At 41.2% G+C, this 15,027-nt stretch overlaps 1 protein-coding gene across 1 annotated transcript; it reads right to left on the bottom strand.

Annotated features, from left to right (window-relative positions):
• Nucleotides 1-13,481: 13,481 nt before the first annotated feature.
• Nucleotides 13,482-13,898, bottom strand: tmem100a (transmembrane protein 100a). The gene has a single exon (XM_065010936.1). It carries the CDS (start codon nt 13,896-13,898, stop codon nt 13,482-13,484), a length of 417 nt encoding a protein of 138 aa, XP_064867008.1.
• Nucleotides 13,899-15,027: the final 1,129 nt, after the last annotated feature.

Here is a 15,027-nt window from a genome sequence, read left to right as displayed (position 1 = left end):
CGTTGTAGGCTGCCGCTGCAGAGATATCAGAGGGCGGATTAACGGAATTGAAAGCGTTCCTATGAGGTCAATAATCTGTGCTGACGCATGTCAATTAAGGCAGTGCCATTTTTCATTTTCAAATACACATGCTCTGTGGAAGAGAGAACTTCCACCACAAGGACATTTCTTAACCATATTTATTTACTGATATCTTTTTACTGGGTGAAGCTTATGTTGTTCCTGTGGTATGGTTTTCATCCTTTTGCTTTCAAGCGAGAGGATTAGATGAGCAGCAGAGGGCAGTCATCATCGTCAACATGAGCTGAGCAGTAGGAACAGCACCATCTATAGGATGATAATCTGAACTTTGACCCATACTGCCATCACACACACACACACACACACACACACACACACACACACACACACACACACACACACACACACACGTGTCTGTCATGTATGGGGACAGGCAAACTGTAATGTTCTCCTTGATGTCGTTGGTAATCAATATTTGTTTATTAGGCACTTCAATACAAAGAGATGAGATTTGATTGGTGCATTTTTATGAGTGCATACATGAGTTTTAGATTGTATTCTTGAACAAAGATAAAACCAGATAGATCCTATGTGAATTGATGAACTTCTAACAGCTCTGTTTTTAGAGTTCATGTTCCTCTGGCTCAACTAGTCATTTAACATGATGATTGTCTACAATGGACAAGCCCCAAACAGATGACATGGGTTTTTAGAACAAAGGACAGAGCTGTTTTAATTCGAAAAAGTAAGGATTTCTTTGATAAAGAGGTTTCATGTTTCCAAATACCATCAGAGGCTTAGTTAGGATTCACTGTTACTTCATAGCAGAACTGGATTTTCATGCCTTTAAATACGTTTTTAATGTTCTTGTGACCAATGTCAAAGGTTACAAAGATTTTTCATAGCCACACCAACATGTCATGATCTAACTGTCCATTTGGACATTGATTTAAAACTAGAGGGTTATTTTGGCCTCTGAAGGACAATCAGCACAATATTTCATGAACGCTTATGAAGAAGACTAATGCCTTCTCTGTCTTTGAGTAAAAAGTCCTCATTGAGCAACCATGTCCTCTGACAGTCTCTGTACGTCAGTCAGTTCGTCATCACTTGTTCATCTGGTCAAATTCCCAAAATGAGCATCTGGAAAAGGCTACGCCCTTGTGTGGAGGCCTCAGCAATAATACAGTCAGCCTGTCTGTTTGTGGATCGAAATGCAGAACATTTTCAATCTGCATTTTTTTAGCAAACATCCTCAAGGCCTCCAACCTTATTTTTGGAGGTCAGAATTTCCTTCTGGAAAATGGTCAATTTTGGCAATGAGATGACATTGTGGGAATGGATTAATATTGGTAAGGTCTTTGCAGAATCAATAAGATGACTTTGTGCATTGCAATCCATATAGCTTAATTTTCAAGATTACTAAACAAAAAATAGCACATTGACATTGGGTTGAAGGAAAAGCTGAGGGATGTTTTTGTTGAGTTCTTTGGAAGTGATTACAGGAGAGGATATGTCAGGTTTGTCTGTCTGTCCCATGCCCATGGGTGGGGACTCTCTCCTGTTTATATCTGGGCCGGCAATCTTTCCCAGCTCCAGACCTGGTGCCAGGGTGTCCAGCCGTCTCCACGGGACTGGAAGTAGACAGACGCCCTGAGAGAGCTGGGGAGAAAGGATATGTAGAGAAACCTCCCGGAGGGCCTTGGGCCTTCCCATCTGTCGTCTCTGTCTGGATGGAGCCTTTCTGTGTGTAGATGTCTGAGGGCACTAGGGGAGTTAGTATTTTCTTTGACTTTTCTGTTAACAAAAGCCTCACTTTCTGCTAGAGCACAAAGACTTTACCTCCAAGGGAAAGAGACACAACTCTGCTCAATGTTTGTTTATTTTCCCAGCATGCCACTAATACTTGGTGGTGTCCCTCCCTCCATCAGACATATCCTGACCCCCCACCCTCACCCCTCCAAGTTCACAACAAATGAGTTACAAGGCATACACATTCAAAAGGTCCCTCCCTCTCTGCAATCCAACACAATGTGATAAATCGTCACTACAGGGCCCCAAGAGCTTTTCTCGCCTATACTAGCTTCATGTTCAAATACTGAACAGCATAGAACTTTGTCTTGACATTCAAGCACTCTTGTCTTTGTTGCCATGGTGTCTCTGTGGGCAACCATGAGGGTGCGCCAAATGTCGAATGTTGTTACAACTTAACTGACATGAATCAAAAGGAAGCATGTTTAAATTTGAGGTTTAAATGCTCTGTTTTACAGATCTGGTAATAATGTGTACACTGTGTTCTTTCTAACAAATGTAAGATATATTTTATACAAGTTTGGAGAGTTTAGACATGCCAGTAAAAACAAATTGCAGAAGTTTCAGGCCCATGCTTTTTTAAATCATTTTTTAAAAAACAGAGTACTAATTTTGTAATGCGTTAGCGTATCAATTTCTTGCAAAAACCAATAAAATCAAGACCTCCTCGATGTGGCAAAGGTTTCCCTATGACATTAGTGGGATATAATCTACTCCCAGTCCCTATCCTACATGACTGTTGCTGAGATCTGTTTCTATCTAAAGAATGGAGGAGTCAACCAAGAAAACATTTGTTGCTGAAAATTTGAACTAAACTGAAGCTTCAAAGTTTCCTTCCCCCATTAAATATACCATTCCACATCCGGTTCCTTTTCATAAGGGTTTAATAAGTTTAGAAAAAAGATCAACATAGACACAGCCCCCTTTACTGGACATAAGGGAACTATTACTCACTCGGAGTTGCCCAAGCGGCATACACAGTCATGAGGTGCTGAAGCCAGCAGATGTTGTGAACGTGTCCCTGTTCTTTGTGTCTTCAGTCTCCATGAGTTACTCCAGAGATGTTCCATGAGGTAAGCAAAGAGGCAGGGTTATGCAATCAAAAGACAGCTGAGGGCAGCTCCTGTTCGGCCGCAATGTGTACGAATACCACAGGAGAGACATACTGGTCCATGGGCACCGAGAGTAGAGGGGATCTAGACTGAGGAACCAGGAGGTTGAGGATTTGTTTCGTGCTGTGTTTATTTCCTTCAGAATTGATTTTATGAATAGTATAACTTGTTTGATCAGGAAATTAGACCTGAACGGGAAGGAATCCATGTGTGGTGTGGTAAACCTAACTTACCCACACATCACTTATTTTGTTCATTCTATAGTAATTGTTAGCACATTGCTGTATCCCGTTGGCCAGACCTTCCTGAACAAGTGAGAGAGGGTGTAGACCACCGTGCACAGGTCATCACATATTGCACTGCCGGTCTAGCCCTATCTGATAGTGTTGCCATCAGCCTGCATTCTTGAAATGTTGACTAGTTGACTAGTTCCACACTTTACCTCTGTATGCACTGTGTCCTCAGACCCAAATAAGGGAGTGACCTAGCAGCTAGCCTGATATATTAGTGGTGCATTATGATGACTGATTATTTCAGAGTAAAGGGACCATTAAATTGGACCAGGGTGGAGCCGTACTTCTCGGGGGGACAGCAGCTGGCGGGCGACTGGCGGACTGAGGCGCTCACAGATCTGATAAAGGCCTAAAGGGAGCCTTTTCCTTCCTGAAAGGCGGACTGTTTGTGTTAGCCTGTCCTCCGTCTCTTCTTCTGGGTGTGGGAACCTGCTCCTCCCAGAGCTCATGGCTTCCTCTAGTCAAGGACCCCACAAAGCACGACCTGTCTGTGTACCATGTGACTTACATTTAAAGCCCAGCCTGGGAGAGGAGTGCTTTGACAGTGGTGTTAAACCGCACAGAGAGTATGTGACACATGTAAAGACCCTTACCGAAACACCACATCAATCATTGAAATGGTTTTTAGACAGCACTAAATTACAGCTGTAGGATTTTAATTTGATCACTCTTTTTTTGCTGAGAATTTTCCTGCACATGAGGAAATGCAAACTGTAGTGTATTCAAGGTTTTAAAAGGATTCTAAAGTTTGTCATTTCCACTTGAAAATATCAGACTTTATATGCATGATTTGCCCTAACAGAAAATGTATCAACCCCTACAAAACATTTACATTTACATTTACATTTAAGTCATTTAGCAGACGCTCTTATCCAGAGCGACTTACAAATTGGTGCGTTCACCTTAAGACATCCAGTGGAACAGCCACTTTACAATAGTGCATCTAAATCTTTTAAGGGGGGGGGGTGAGAAGGATTACTTTATCCTATCCTAGGTATTCCTGAAAGAGGTGGGGTTTCAGGTGTCTCCGGAAGGTGGTGATTGACCGCTGTCCTGGCGTCGTGAGGGAGTTTGTTCCACCATTGGGGGGCCAGAGCAATGAACAGTTTTGACTGGGCTGCGCGGGAACTGTACTTCCTCAGTGGTAGGGAGGCGAGCAGGCCAGAGGTGGATGAACGCAGTGCCCTTGTTTGGGTGTAGGGTCTGATCAGAGCCTGGAGGTACTGAGGTGCCGTTCCCCTCACAGCTCCGTAGGCAAGCACCATGGTCTTGTAGCGGATGCGAGCTTCAACTGGAAGCCAGTGGAGAGAGCGGAGGAGCGGGGTGACGTGAGAGAACTTGGGAAGGTTGAACACCAGACGGGCTGCGGCGTTCTGGATGAGTTGTAGGGGTTTAATGGCACAGGCAGGGAGCTTTTTTATTTTTTATTTTTTTATTTACATTAATTATAATCCACACATTATAATGCACGTTTCCTGTTCCTTCAGAATTATTTTACTGCTGTAGTAAACTGGCTCAAATTAAGATCCTTCATCTGTAGCCTACTTAGATATGTACTGTATGTAATATGGAGTAGGATTTCAATTAACTGTTTTACTCTATATGAAGCCTGTGTAATCCTTTGTAACACTCTTCTCTGGCCATATGTCTCAGAACACATTGCAACCTATAGCAATGTTCTACATACTCAGGAGGACAGAGAGCTGTCGAAGGGTTTTCTTTCTCCCTCTAATGCATTGTTGACTTGTTTTATTTGCTTTAAATCTCACTTAGCATCAAAGAGACTCTTTCGCCTTGCAGCTCCAGAGGAGCTCAGATTTATACGTGGGTTCCACAGTAATAAGTCATTGGGGCACTACAAAACAGATGCCCTGACTGTGTCCCCTCTTCATTGTCCTGCATACGTCATCAGAAATGCTGCTGTTTTCTTCTCTAGGCAGCGCTCAGAAGAATGTCCAGAGCTGATTAAAAGCATGCCGATTTACACCCCGAGACCACATTAAACTCTCCCCCACTGATTCCCACAGTAACCTATTCACACTTGTTCAAGATTAGGTGGTGCTTGGAGCTGGGGTCCCACTACTCTCAGCTGGGCCACATTCCCTTGTTGTGCTCTGTGTGACCAGGTCTGACCAAGTCCTAGGCTCACAAGCTGGTTTATGGGGCCATAGCTTCTGGGTGTGAAAGTTACCTGACAGAGCGTGGCAAATAGGAGAGCCTCTGGGCTTTCACTTCATGTTACATAAGGGCAGAAGAAGGTAAATAAATATATATTTCTGTCTTGGTCTCCATTAATGCATTCAAGGATGAAGCGTTTAAATTATTCCCTCGACATTTTTTCATTTTCCCCCAAAGATCAATACATTTATATCATAACTGTATTAGTTTGTCTGTTGAGGAATAACCTAACCTGGTAACCTAACCAACAGCAGAAGTAGAAGTTTCTACTTACCATTCAAAAAGATCTATGCAATGGAGTTTTTGAACGCCTATAGAGGAAAATCCAACCTTTTACAAAGTAGCTCAGCTGTTCAGATGAAAGGAAACCAAGTGCTGTGAAGAAGCTACTTCCCATGACATCATTGTGTTTGTTAAATGACCTCTGCAGCTGTGTCAGACACACCTTGTCATTTCCTCCCTGAACCATTCCAATGATTTAGTTAATTTACTTAGGGGAAAAAGACTGGCCATGCTTGCCAAGATGTTTATTGGCACACATACAAGAATATGGTACTGGAAAGAGTGAACACCTTGCATTTATTATTGCAGTCTAACCAATTGCACTTGAGGTCTTCCAGCATTAACTCACTGTCCACAATGTTTCTTTACAGTAAACTGATATTCTAGACACAGGAGACATATTAATCATTGAGTTTTTATCCACTGTTTTGTGATTTAAAAATATATATCCTTTTGCAGCACATGTACTTTGGCATATTGTCTATTATTTTATCAATGAGGGGGTGCAGTTTTAATCTGCATTGTGTATTTTTCTCAAATACTTCTGTAATGAGCATTTGCATACATGCATGCACACATACAAGTGTGCGCACACACACACACACACACACACACACACACACACACACACACACACACACACACACACACACACACACACTAATTAAGGTGGAAGTGCAAAAAATAAACACTGATTAATGGATAACTCTTCAATTACAGCTGTTTCCCAATCCCTGGTTTCAAAGGAGAACTTGCAGATTACAAACAGATTTCCTGAGGCAGAGTTGGTAAACACTGTGGAAGTCGCTTTTTTCCTGTTGGTGTCAGAGATTGACATGAAACAGCCCTGTTGGTCTTTACACCGTGACAGGAGTGATTGTTCCTCTGTTGTTCCAACAAGGAGGATTAGATTGTTTCAGGGTGAGAACTTCTTTCAAGATCAACATTGAGCCAACATATTGACCATGAATAACATATCCGTCACTGCCTTGTTCATACTACTTACCTCTCTAAGTTTTTTTTGCAATGCATTGTAAATCACAAGATACAACATACACCATGGTTCAACAGGAATTTGGCCAACTATCCTGTATTATGTATCACAGTGAAACCAAACTCTGACCATGTCTGTTCTCATTCCTCTTTTCAGACAAATGGATTAAATGTATCTTCATGCTTGATGCAGTCAACAATACAGTCACGATAGGATGTCACTTTTGTGGTTTCCCTTTGTGCCGTTTTGACGTCGTTCCGTCTTTGTTGCATGAATGGGAATCATTTTCACCCTTTTCCAGCAGGCAGCTGGTTGAGGCTCACTATGTTTGAGAGAGGTCTTGATGAGGGAAGAGAAACAAAGGGAAAGCCCTGTTAGCAGTACACTCCTTGGTTGAATTAGGAAGTCTGTGGGGAGAGAGACAGAAGGGTGGATGGCTACAAGGAGACAAGAGGTAAAATACTACACAGCACAATCGATTAGAAGATGAATGTGCTCGTTCAACAGTTGGTCGTTGTTGGGCATTGGGGGAGCTGCAGCTGCTTCAATCGTCAAGATTGTATCAGTCAAGATGGCCTTTTGTTATGGCTGAAGAGAGCCCTGTAGTCTGAATAAGAATTTAGGGAAATAATACAAAACAAAAATAATTGTTTCTAGAGGCCCTGACCCACCACCCTTCCAAGGTTCTACACAATGTCCAGACTCAATCATGTCACAGTGTCTATTGATCTTGCGTTGTTTGCTGTTCAGACTTATTTTACTCTGCTGAGAGTTGTTCATGTCAAGTTGAATCAAGATTCAAAACTCAAGTTAAACTGCCAGATACAAGAGGGTGAAGAACTTTACAGTTTTAAAAAGGCTTTTTTTTTTAAACAACAGTGGGAAATTTTGGGTTGAACTGAGATTTAATGGCGATCCAGTGCATCCTCTATCCCTCAGAGTTGTTGAGTTTGTCAGGAAGGGCTTTACCTCCAGTGTGCATGGGAATGAGGACATGCCATGGGTTAGGACCCTAGAGGCAGCGGGCAGGCAGCACTTCAGACACCTCTTTGAGAACTGTTGGCACAGCATGAAAGAAAAGACAGTCTTGGGCAGTGCCAGTGAAATAACTGTTGTGAATGCCATAGTGGCTTTTCTGTTCCTTTTAAGGTAAAATGTGCTTCTTGGATAATGGATGTAGTCTGGATTTCTTCCAATAAAAAGTTATTATTATGTTTACCCTGTCACGCCCTGACCATAGAAAGCTTTTTATTCTCTATGTCGGTTAGGTCGGGGTGTGACTAGGGTGGATAATCTAGGTGATTTATATTTCTATGTTGGCCTGGTATGGTTCCCAATCAGAGGCAGCTGTTTATCGTTGTCTCTGATTGGGGATCATATTTAGGCAGCCATTTCCCCTTTGTGTTTTGTGGGATCTTGTCTATGTATAGTTGTCTGCGAGCACTACCTGAGCGTCATGTTTCGGTTTGCGTCTTCTTGTTTTCTTTGAGTTTCACCACCTAATCAAGAGGATGGAACCATACCACACTGCATCTTGGTCCACTCATTATAAAGATCGTGACATATCCTCTCCCAGCTATCACAATAATAATTTGTTTAAGGTAACTACCACCAAAATTGGGGTTAGCTATTGCCTTGAAATACTTTTTGATACGCCATTTATTTATCTTGGAGGGTGTGCACTTAGTACCTTTCAAAGGGAGCAGGAAGAAAACATTGCTTGATGAGGCGCTTGAAATATAGATTGGAATTTTTTTGAAGGGCTGAACCAATACATGGAATTTAGCAGTGTTTCAGTGGTTGCTCTTTCAGTTATCAAAAACATGGGCCAATGTTGAAATTCAGCAGAGGCACAAGCTTAAAAGTTTGAAATGCCAAGTGAGCAAATATTTCTGACATTGAGCATTTGGGAAGGCAAGCATTCTTACAAGCGACTGCTACAACAATCTAATCAAAACTCTCTCCTGATTGCCAAGGTTCCACTTTTGTTGTATCCACTGACACAACCATCAAAGAACTGCTCACGTTCAAGAAATGGGAGGGTTGTGTCTGATAAGCAGGCTAGCTGCCTATTGTTTCCTGCATCAGCTGGCCTGTGCCCATGGTCACTGAGTGTCAGGTGGGGTGAGTTTACAGAGGAAGTAGTGACATGGGCCAATCCGCCAGGGGAAAGGTGGCTGACGCACTCTCCAGCTCTTTAACCCTCCGGCCCTTGTAGAGCAACTAAACAGTCACTCCCCAGCTCTTTAACCAACAGACCCTTGTAGAGCAACTAAACAGTCACTCTCCATCTCTTTAACCCACCAGCCCTTGTAGAGCAACTAAACAGTCACTCTCCATCTATTTAACCCACCAGCCCTTGTAGAGCAACTAAACAGTCACTCTCCATCTCTTTAACCCACCAGCCCCCATAGAGCAACTTAAAAGTCACCTCAAAATGAATTTACAATGGTTTGGACATATGAGAAGCTCTGACCACAGAATACTTCAAATGACAGTTTCACATTGATTAGAAACCCAGTTCTAATATCATAACAGCAACGTATCTCTTGAAGTGAATATTTGTAACACTGTTTTCAAGTGAACAATCCACAATTATTAGGATATGGTTAGCTTTTTTTCCATTTGGGCTGGACTGTACAAGAACATGGGCAGTCTTATTTGTGTGCAGACACAAAATGTGAGAATTTGTCTTCCTTTACACCAACAGCCCTAACAGCCTAATGATAACAGAGTGAGCTCACAAGCAACGATGAAAATAATATTTCTAAAACATTGACCTTATATTCCAGGTCAACCAAGGTCATTGATTGGACGTCATTTGAAATAGAAGCTGTAACAAATAAGCCCTTTGCTCCTCTGGTACCACATATTTTGATTATTTCAAGCTGTTTATGGTTAAGTCATGCTTCTCTGTTTTTTTTATCAAGTAATTGATTGGAGGTAACTGACTGAAAAGGATCCCTGTAATGGTGGCCTCATTACTTTTAATTGTGCTCATCCCATTCTGGCTTGTAACAGCTAGCCATTATGGGCTTCTTCGATTCAATTCAAATAATTTGATCCAATCTCACTTTTGTCTTATTCATAAACATAATGATCTGCTTGGCAGTCCCTGGAACAAAAAAAAGTGACGTACACCAAATTCAGAAAGAGGGTACGGTTGTGGAGAGCACCTGTTAAATCCCATATCAGGTCACCCCTTTTTTCCAACTTCACTGCTTCTTAGCCCTAGCTGCTGGTAACCTGTCATGCGGAAAAGGGACACATCTTACTAAGTGATTAACATTTGGTCTCAGAATCAGGTGTCTGAATGACTCCTTTCTCCCCCTATAAGGAGCTTCCCTATGCGTGGGGTAAGGTTCGCCCTTAAAAGTGACAAAGTGTGTTGTAGGTGCTCCTCTGACGCAAGCAAACCATTTAGTTGTAGTGTCTGGTGTCACAGGGACACATAGCAACGCAAATGCTGCCTATAAATATACCTCAGAGTCTGTGCTATTTTAAACCAAGTCAAACAGGAGAGTTCAACTTCCTTTTACATTTGGGAATGTATGTATTGGAAGGTAGAATGAAGTATTGATTCTGTTGGCCAACTGAGCACTGTTATGCAGATTATTTGGACTTTACTATATAGTGGCTATATCTCGGCTGTCAAAGTATACAGTGATGTCACCTTTGGCAGCTACATAATTTGATCCTGACAGAGGTACAAAACAACAACAAATAGTTCATACATTGTAATATTAGAAAAAAATATTAAGTAGATATTAATACTGTAACTTGTTTATATAATACATAAACAATATTTATTATCCTTATCACGAACACATTTCATTCACTGCAGATTAATGAAATGTAATCCTAGGCAAACCTGCCCTCAAAGCAGTTTAAACAATCAACAAAGGGCAGAACAAGTGCATGAGGTTGAATACACAATGGAACCCCAGGATAAGGAGTTGGACTTAGTGGTGTACGTCAGGAGAGAAAGACACACTTCCTTCAATTCACTATTGAATGTTCAAGTCACACCACTTATCTGCTTTTAGCAGTTATGCCCTACTCTTTCTTCTTTGACAAATACATTAAGTGAGAGACATTCTATTATGTCATTTCAGTCATTAAACCCACCCAAAGCTGAAATAGACCATGTGTGGTTGTGTTAAACAGAAAGATAATTTAATTTGATATGACAAGCTAATAGCTGATATGAGCCAGACTGTCTCATGGAACACTCCGACTTCTCCCCTATATATCAGCTGTTCTCTTCAGAATATATACATAGTGAACCTTTGGATCATGAAAACGGACACAAATGAAATGTTTAAATATAGATGAGAGTTTATTAAACCTCACTATAACCTATTAACAATTGATGTACTGTTAACAGAGAAGTCATACATAAAAATGATTATATTAAAGTGAAATAAAATACTAGAACATTTCATATCGCTCAACATATGAAATACATTTACTGACATTGGCAAGTACTGTAGATTCCAAAGAATCTTGTCGTCATAGTTACATAGAACACCATGTTAGTCATGGTGTGGAACAAAGTGCTTACAGAGAATACTTAATAAAGGTTAATTCGATGTAAGTTACATTTAGTCAATAATCATATTCCCTCATAATGCAATACTACCTATAACATAATAGGTACATCATAGGTACTATCAATAATTACTGTGTGACATCTAATTTACTTTATCTCTGAGCTCGACTTGTTTCAGAGAATACAATAATAAACCTCAAACAAAAACAACACATTTTTGTGTCCCCATAATTCCAATATATATCATTACATATTAACATGTACAGTCAGGGGAAAAGTATTTGATCCCCTGCTAATTTTGTATATTTCTCCACTGACAAAGAAATGATCCGTCTAGAATTTTAATGGTGGGTTTATTTGAACCATGAGAGACAGAATAACAACAAACAAATCCAGAAAAATGCATGTCAAAAATGTTATAAATGGATTTGCATTTTAATGAGGGAAATAAGTATTTGACCCCCTCTCAATCAGAAAGATTTCTGGCTCCCAGGTGTCTTTTATACAGGTAACGAGCTGAGATTAGGAGCACACTCTTAAAGGGAGTGCTCCTAATCTCAGTTTGTTACCTGTATAAAAGACACCTGTCCACAGAAGCAATCAATCAATCAGATTCCAAACTCTCCACCATGGCCAAGACCAAAGAGCTCTCCAATGGTGTCAGGGACAAGATTGTAGACCTACACAAGGCTGGAATGGGCTACAAGACCATCGCGAAGCAGCTTGGTGAGAAGGTGACAAAAGTTGGTGTGATTATTCGCAAATGGAAGAAACAAAAGAACTGTCAATCTCCCTCGGCCTGGGGCTCCATGTAAGATCTCACCTCGTGGAGTTGCAATGATCATGATAACGGTGAGGAATCAGCCCAGAACTACACGGGAGGATCTTGTCAATGATCTCAAGGCAGCTGGGACCATAGTCACCAAGAAAACAATTGGAAACACACTACGCCGTGAAGGACTGAAATCCTGCAGCGCCCGCAAGGTCCCCCTGCTCAAGAAAGCACATATACATGCCCGTCTGAAGTTTGCCAATAAACATATGAATGATTCAGAGGACAACTGGGTGAAAGTGTTGTGGTCAGATGAGACCAAAATGGAGCTTGTTGGCATCAACTCAACTCGCCGTGTTTGGAGGAGGAGGAATGCCTATGACACCAAGAACACCATCCCCACCGTCAAACATGGAGGTGGAAACATTATGCTTTGGGGGCGTTTTTCTGCTAAGGGGACAGGACAACTTCACCGCATCAAAGGGACGATGGATGGGGTCATGTACCGTCAAATCTTGGGTGAGAACTTCCTTCCCTCAGCCAGGGCATTGGAAATGTATCGTGGATGGGTAACAATGACCCAAAACACACGGCCAAGGCAACAAAGAAGTGGCTGAATCCTGAGATGTGTGCAAACCTGGTGGCCAACTACAAGAAACGTCTGACCTCTATGATTGCCAACAAGGGTTTTGCCACCAAGTACTAAGTCATGTTTAGCAGAGGGGTCAAATACCTATTTCCCTCATTAAAATGCAAATAAACATAACATTTTTGACATGAGTTTTTCTGGATTTTTTTGTTGTTATTCTGTCGCTCACAGTTCAAATAAACCTACCATTAAAATTATAGACTGATAATTTCTTTGTCAGTGGGCAAACATACAAAATCAGCAGGGGATCAAATACTTTCCCCCCTCACTATAAGTACCATATTCCCATGTCAGGTAATTGAACATAATTCTGTGTGAAATGAAAAGGAACAATCAGACTTTATGAGAGATGTTATGCCTAAAACATGGTAAATGAAACATGATTCATTGTTCTGGATTTTCCCATGTCCCCCTCCTTTCAGACCACTATCCCTCCCAGTAAATCTAAGACACCAGATGCAACAGTAGATTAATGGGAAACATCCTCTCCATTGCTTTGTACAGTGGTAATTTGTCTTAATTTTGATACATTCAGTTTGGCTGTCTGCCCAGCTTCCCAGATGTGACCAGTCTGTTTGACAGATTAAAAACCCAACAACTTCATGAAAGCTAAGATGTTTTGACTTGCTTAGCCTAGAGATAGTCTGAGGTCAAAGCTTTGCAGGGCAATGACCCACCACATAGACATTGGTCAGTCATGAAAACATCTGGATACAGCTGTCTCCACTCCGCTTTCAAATTAATCACTACCTCTGTTTCCTCTCGCACCCAAACATATCACAGACTTATTTTTCTCCTGATGATCAGTCTTTCCCTTCATGCAAAGATGCTCCTCTGGTTTGCAACCAGTGCAGTTTGGCTTTCCCTCCGCCTCTCCTTCTTTCTCTCAAGTCTCATCTTCCAGCATACCGCACTTAGCGCCAATAGCACCAGTCCAACAGATAGTAGCACCAGCCCAAAGTAGGAGATGGTGGACCCATGTGAGTTGAAGCTGTAGGCCACAGAAGTGACCACGATACCGGCAATGAGAATGACCACGCCAAACGGCACTGTGCAACGATAGCAGGAGAGTTCTGCACCACCTGTGGCCGCATTCAGTTGGATTTCAGTGACCAAAGGGATAGCTACTATAGTCACAGTCGGAGTGTGGTCATTGATGTTGGCCTTCTCCATGACAGCTCTTTCTGGGGTTGCTGGCACTGTCATGGGGTCTTTACTGGGTTCCTCTGGCATCGCAGGATCCAGTATCAAAGTTTTGCTTCTTTCCAACCACAGATGGATCCTCACTTTAACCACAGATGGGTCTTCACTTTTTATATCCTGAGGTTGTTCTGTCAGCGTGTCCCAATCTATGTGAAGAAATATATAATTTGTTATGTCATACTGAAGGGAGTGTCAAAATCCATATGTTCCTCAACATGTTGCCCAATTGTAGCCTCACTGGACATAATAACATAGGCCTAAACAATAATTTAAGGAGCTATTATGTGCATGCACATGGCCTCAGTCTGAATTGTTGACAGCTTAAGACATGAGCCTTCATTTGGCACTTAGTAACTCCAGGCAACCTCCTTGCACAATGCTAGCCTCTGGCCCAACAAAGTCAGAAATTGGCTGAATGACGCAGAACCACTCAACCTTGCACAAGCTGTCACATTCCCTGGAGAGCGTGGGAGATGGCATTACAAACTACTCTGTGTAATCCGAGCAGCCTCAAAATCATCAGCAATTTCACAAGCAGTCATTCTTTCTCCATGTCCGCAAACTTAGAAAATATAATAAAAAATGTCATTCAAGATGCTTGTTATAAAACATTAGTCCATGTCATAACATCTTAGAAATGTATTACTCTAATAGGCCTAGTGCAAAATTGTAGACCTTTTGCAATTGATATTCTATATGGAATATATTTAACTTATAGCCTATTTATTGTAATAGGCCTAGTCCTTTATTATAGTAACCTTTGTTGATGAGGTCCCTGATAGAAAAAATACATTAATTTCACATGTGAACATGTGAAGTGTTCCAAAAACACATGTTTTCATGTGATTACATGTGATAGTATGTGAAGTTAATGTGATAACATGCGACAACAAGTAAAGCAACATGTGATAGATAACATGAAACTACATATGTGAAATGTTACAAAAACAAATTTTCACATGATTTCACAAGTACAATTTAATGTGAAATTATGTGATTTTACATATGTAAAATCATGCGGTTTTGCTATAAGGGGTGTTATGTTTGAATTGAATTTCAATGTGTCTAGAAAGTTAGTAATGGAAAATATTGTAGCCTTAGCTGTGCCACATGCATAGTCTACCTACCATATATAAACACGTTATTTCAAGTTGTTGTA

This window comes from Oncorhynchus nerka, linkage group LG26 (assembly GCF_034236695.1).
Source record: "Oncorhynchus nerka isolate Pitt River linkage group LG26, Oner_Uvic_2.0, whole genome shotgun sequence".
Taxonomy (NCBI): Eukaryota; Metazoa; Chordata; class Actinopteri; order Salmoniformes; family Salmonidae; genus Oncorhynchus; species Oncorhynchus nerka.
The sequence above is the reverse complement of the archived record's forward strand: the minus strand, read 5'-3'. Positions and strand labels throughout refer to the sequence as shown.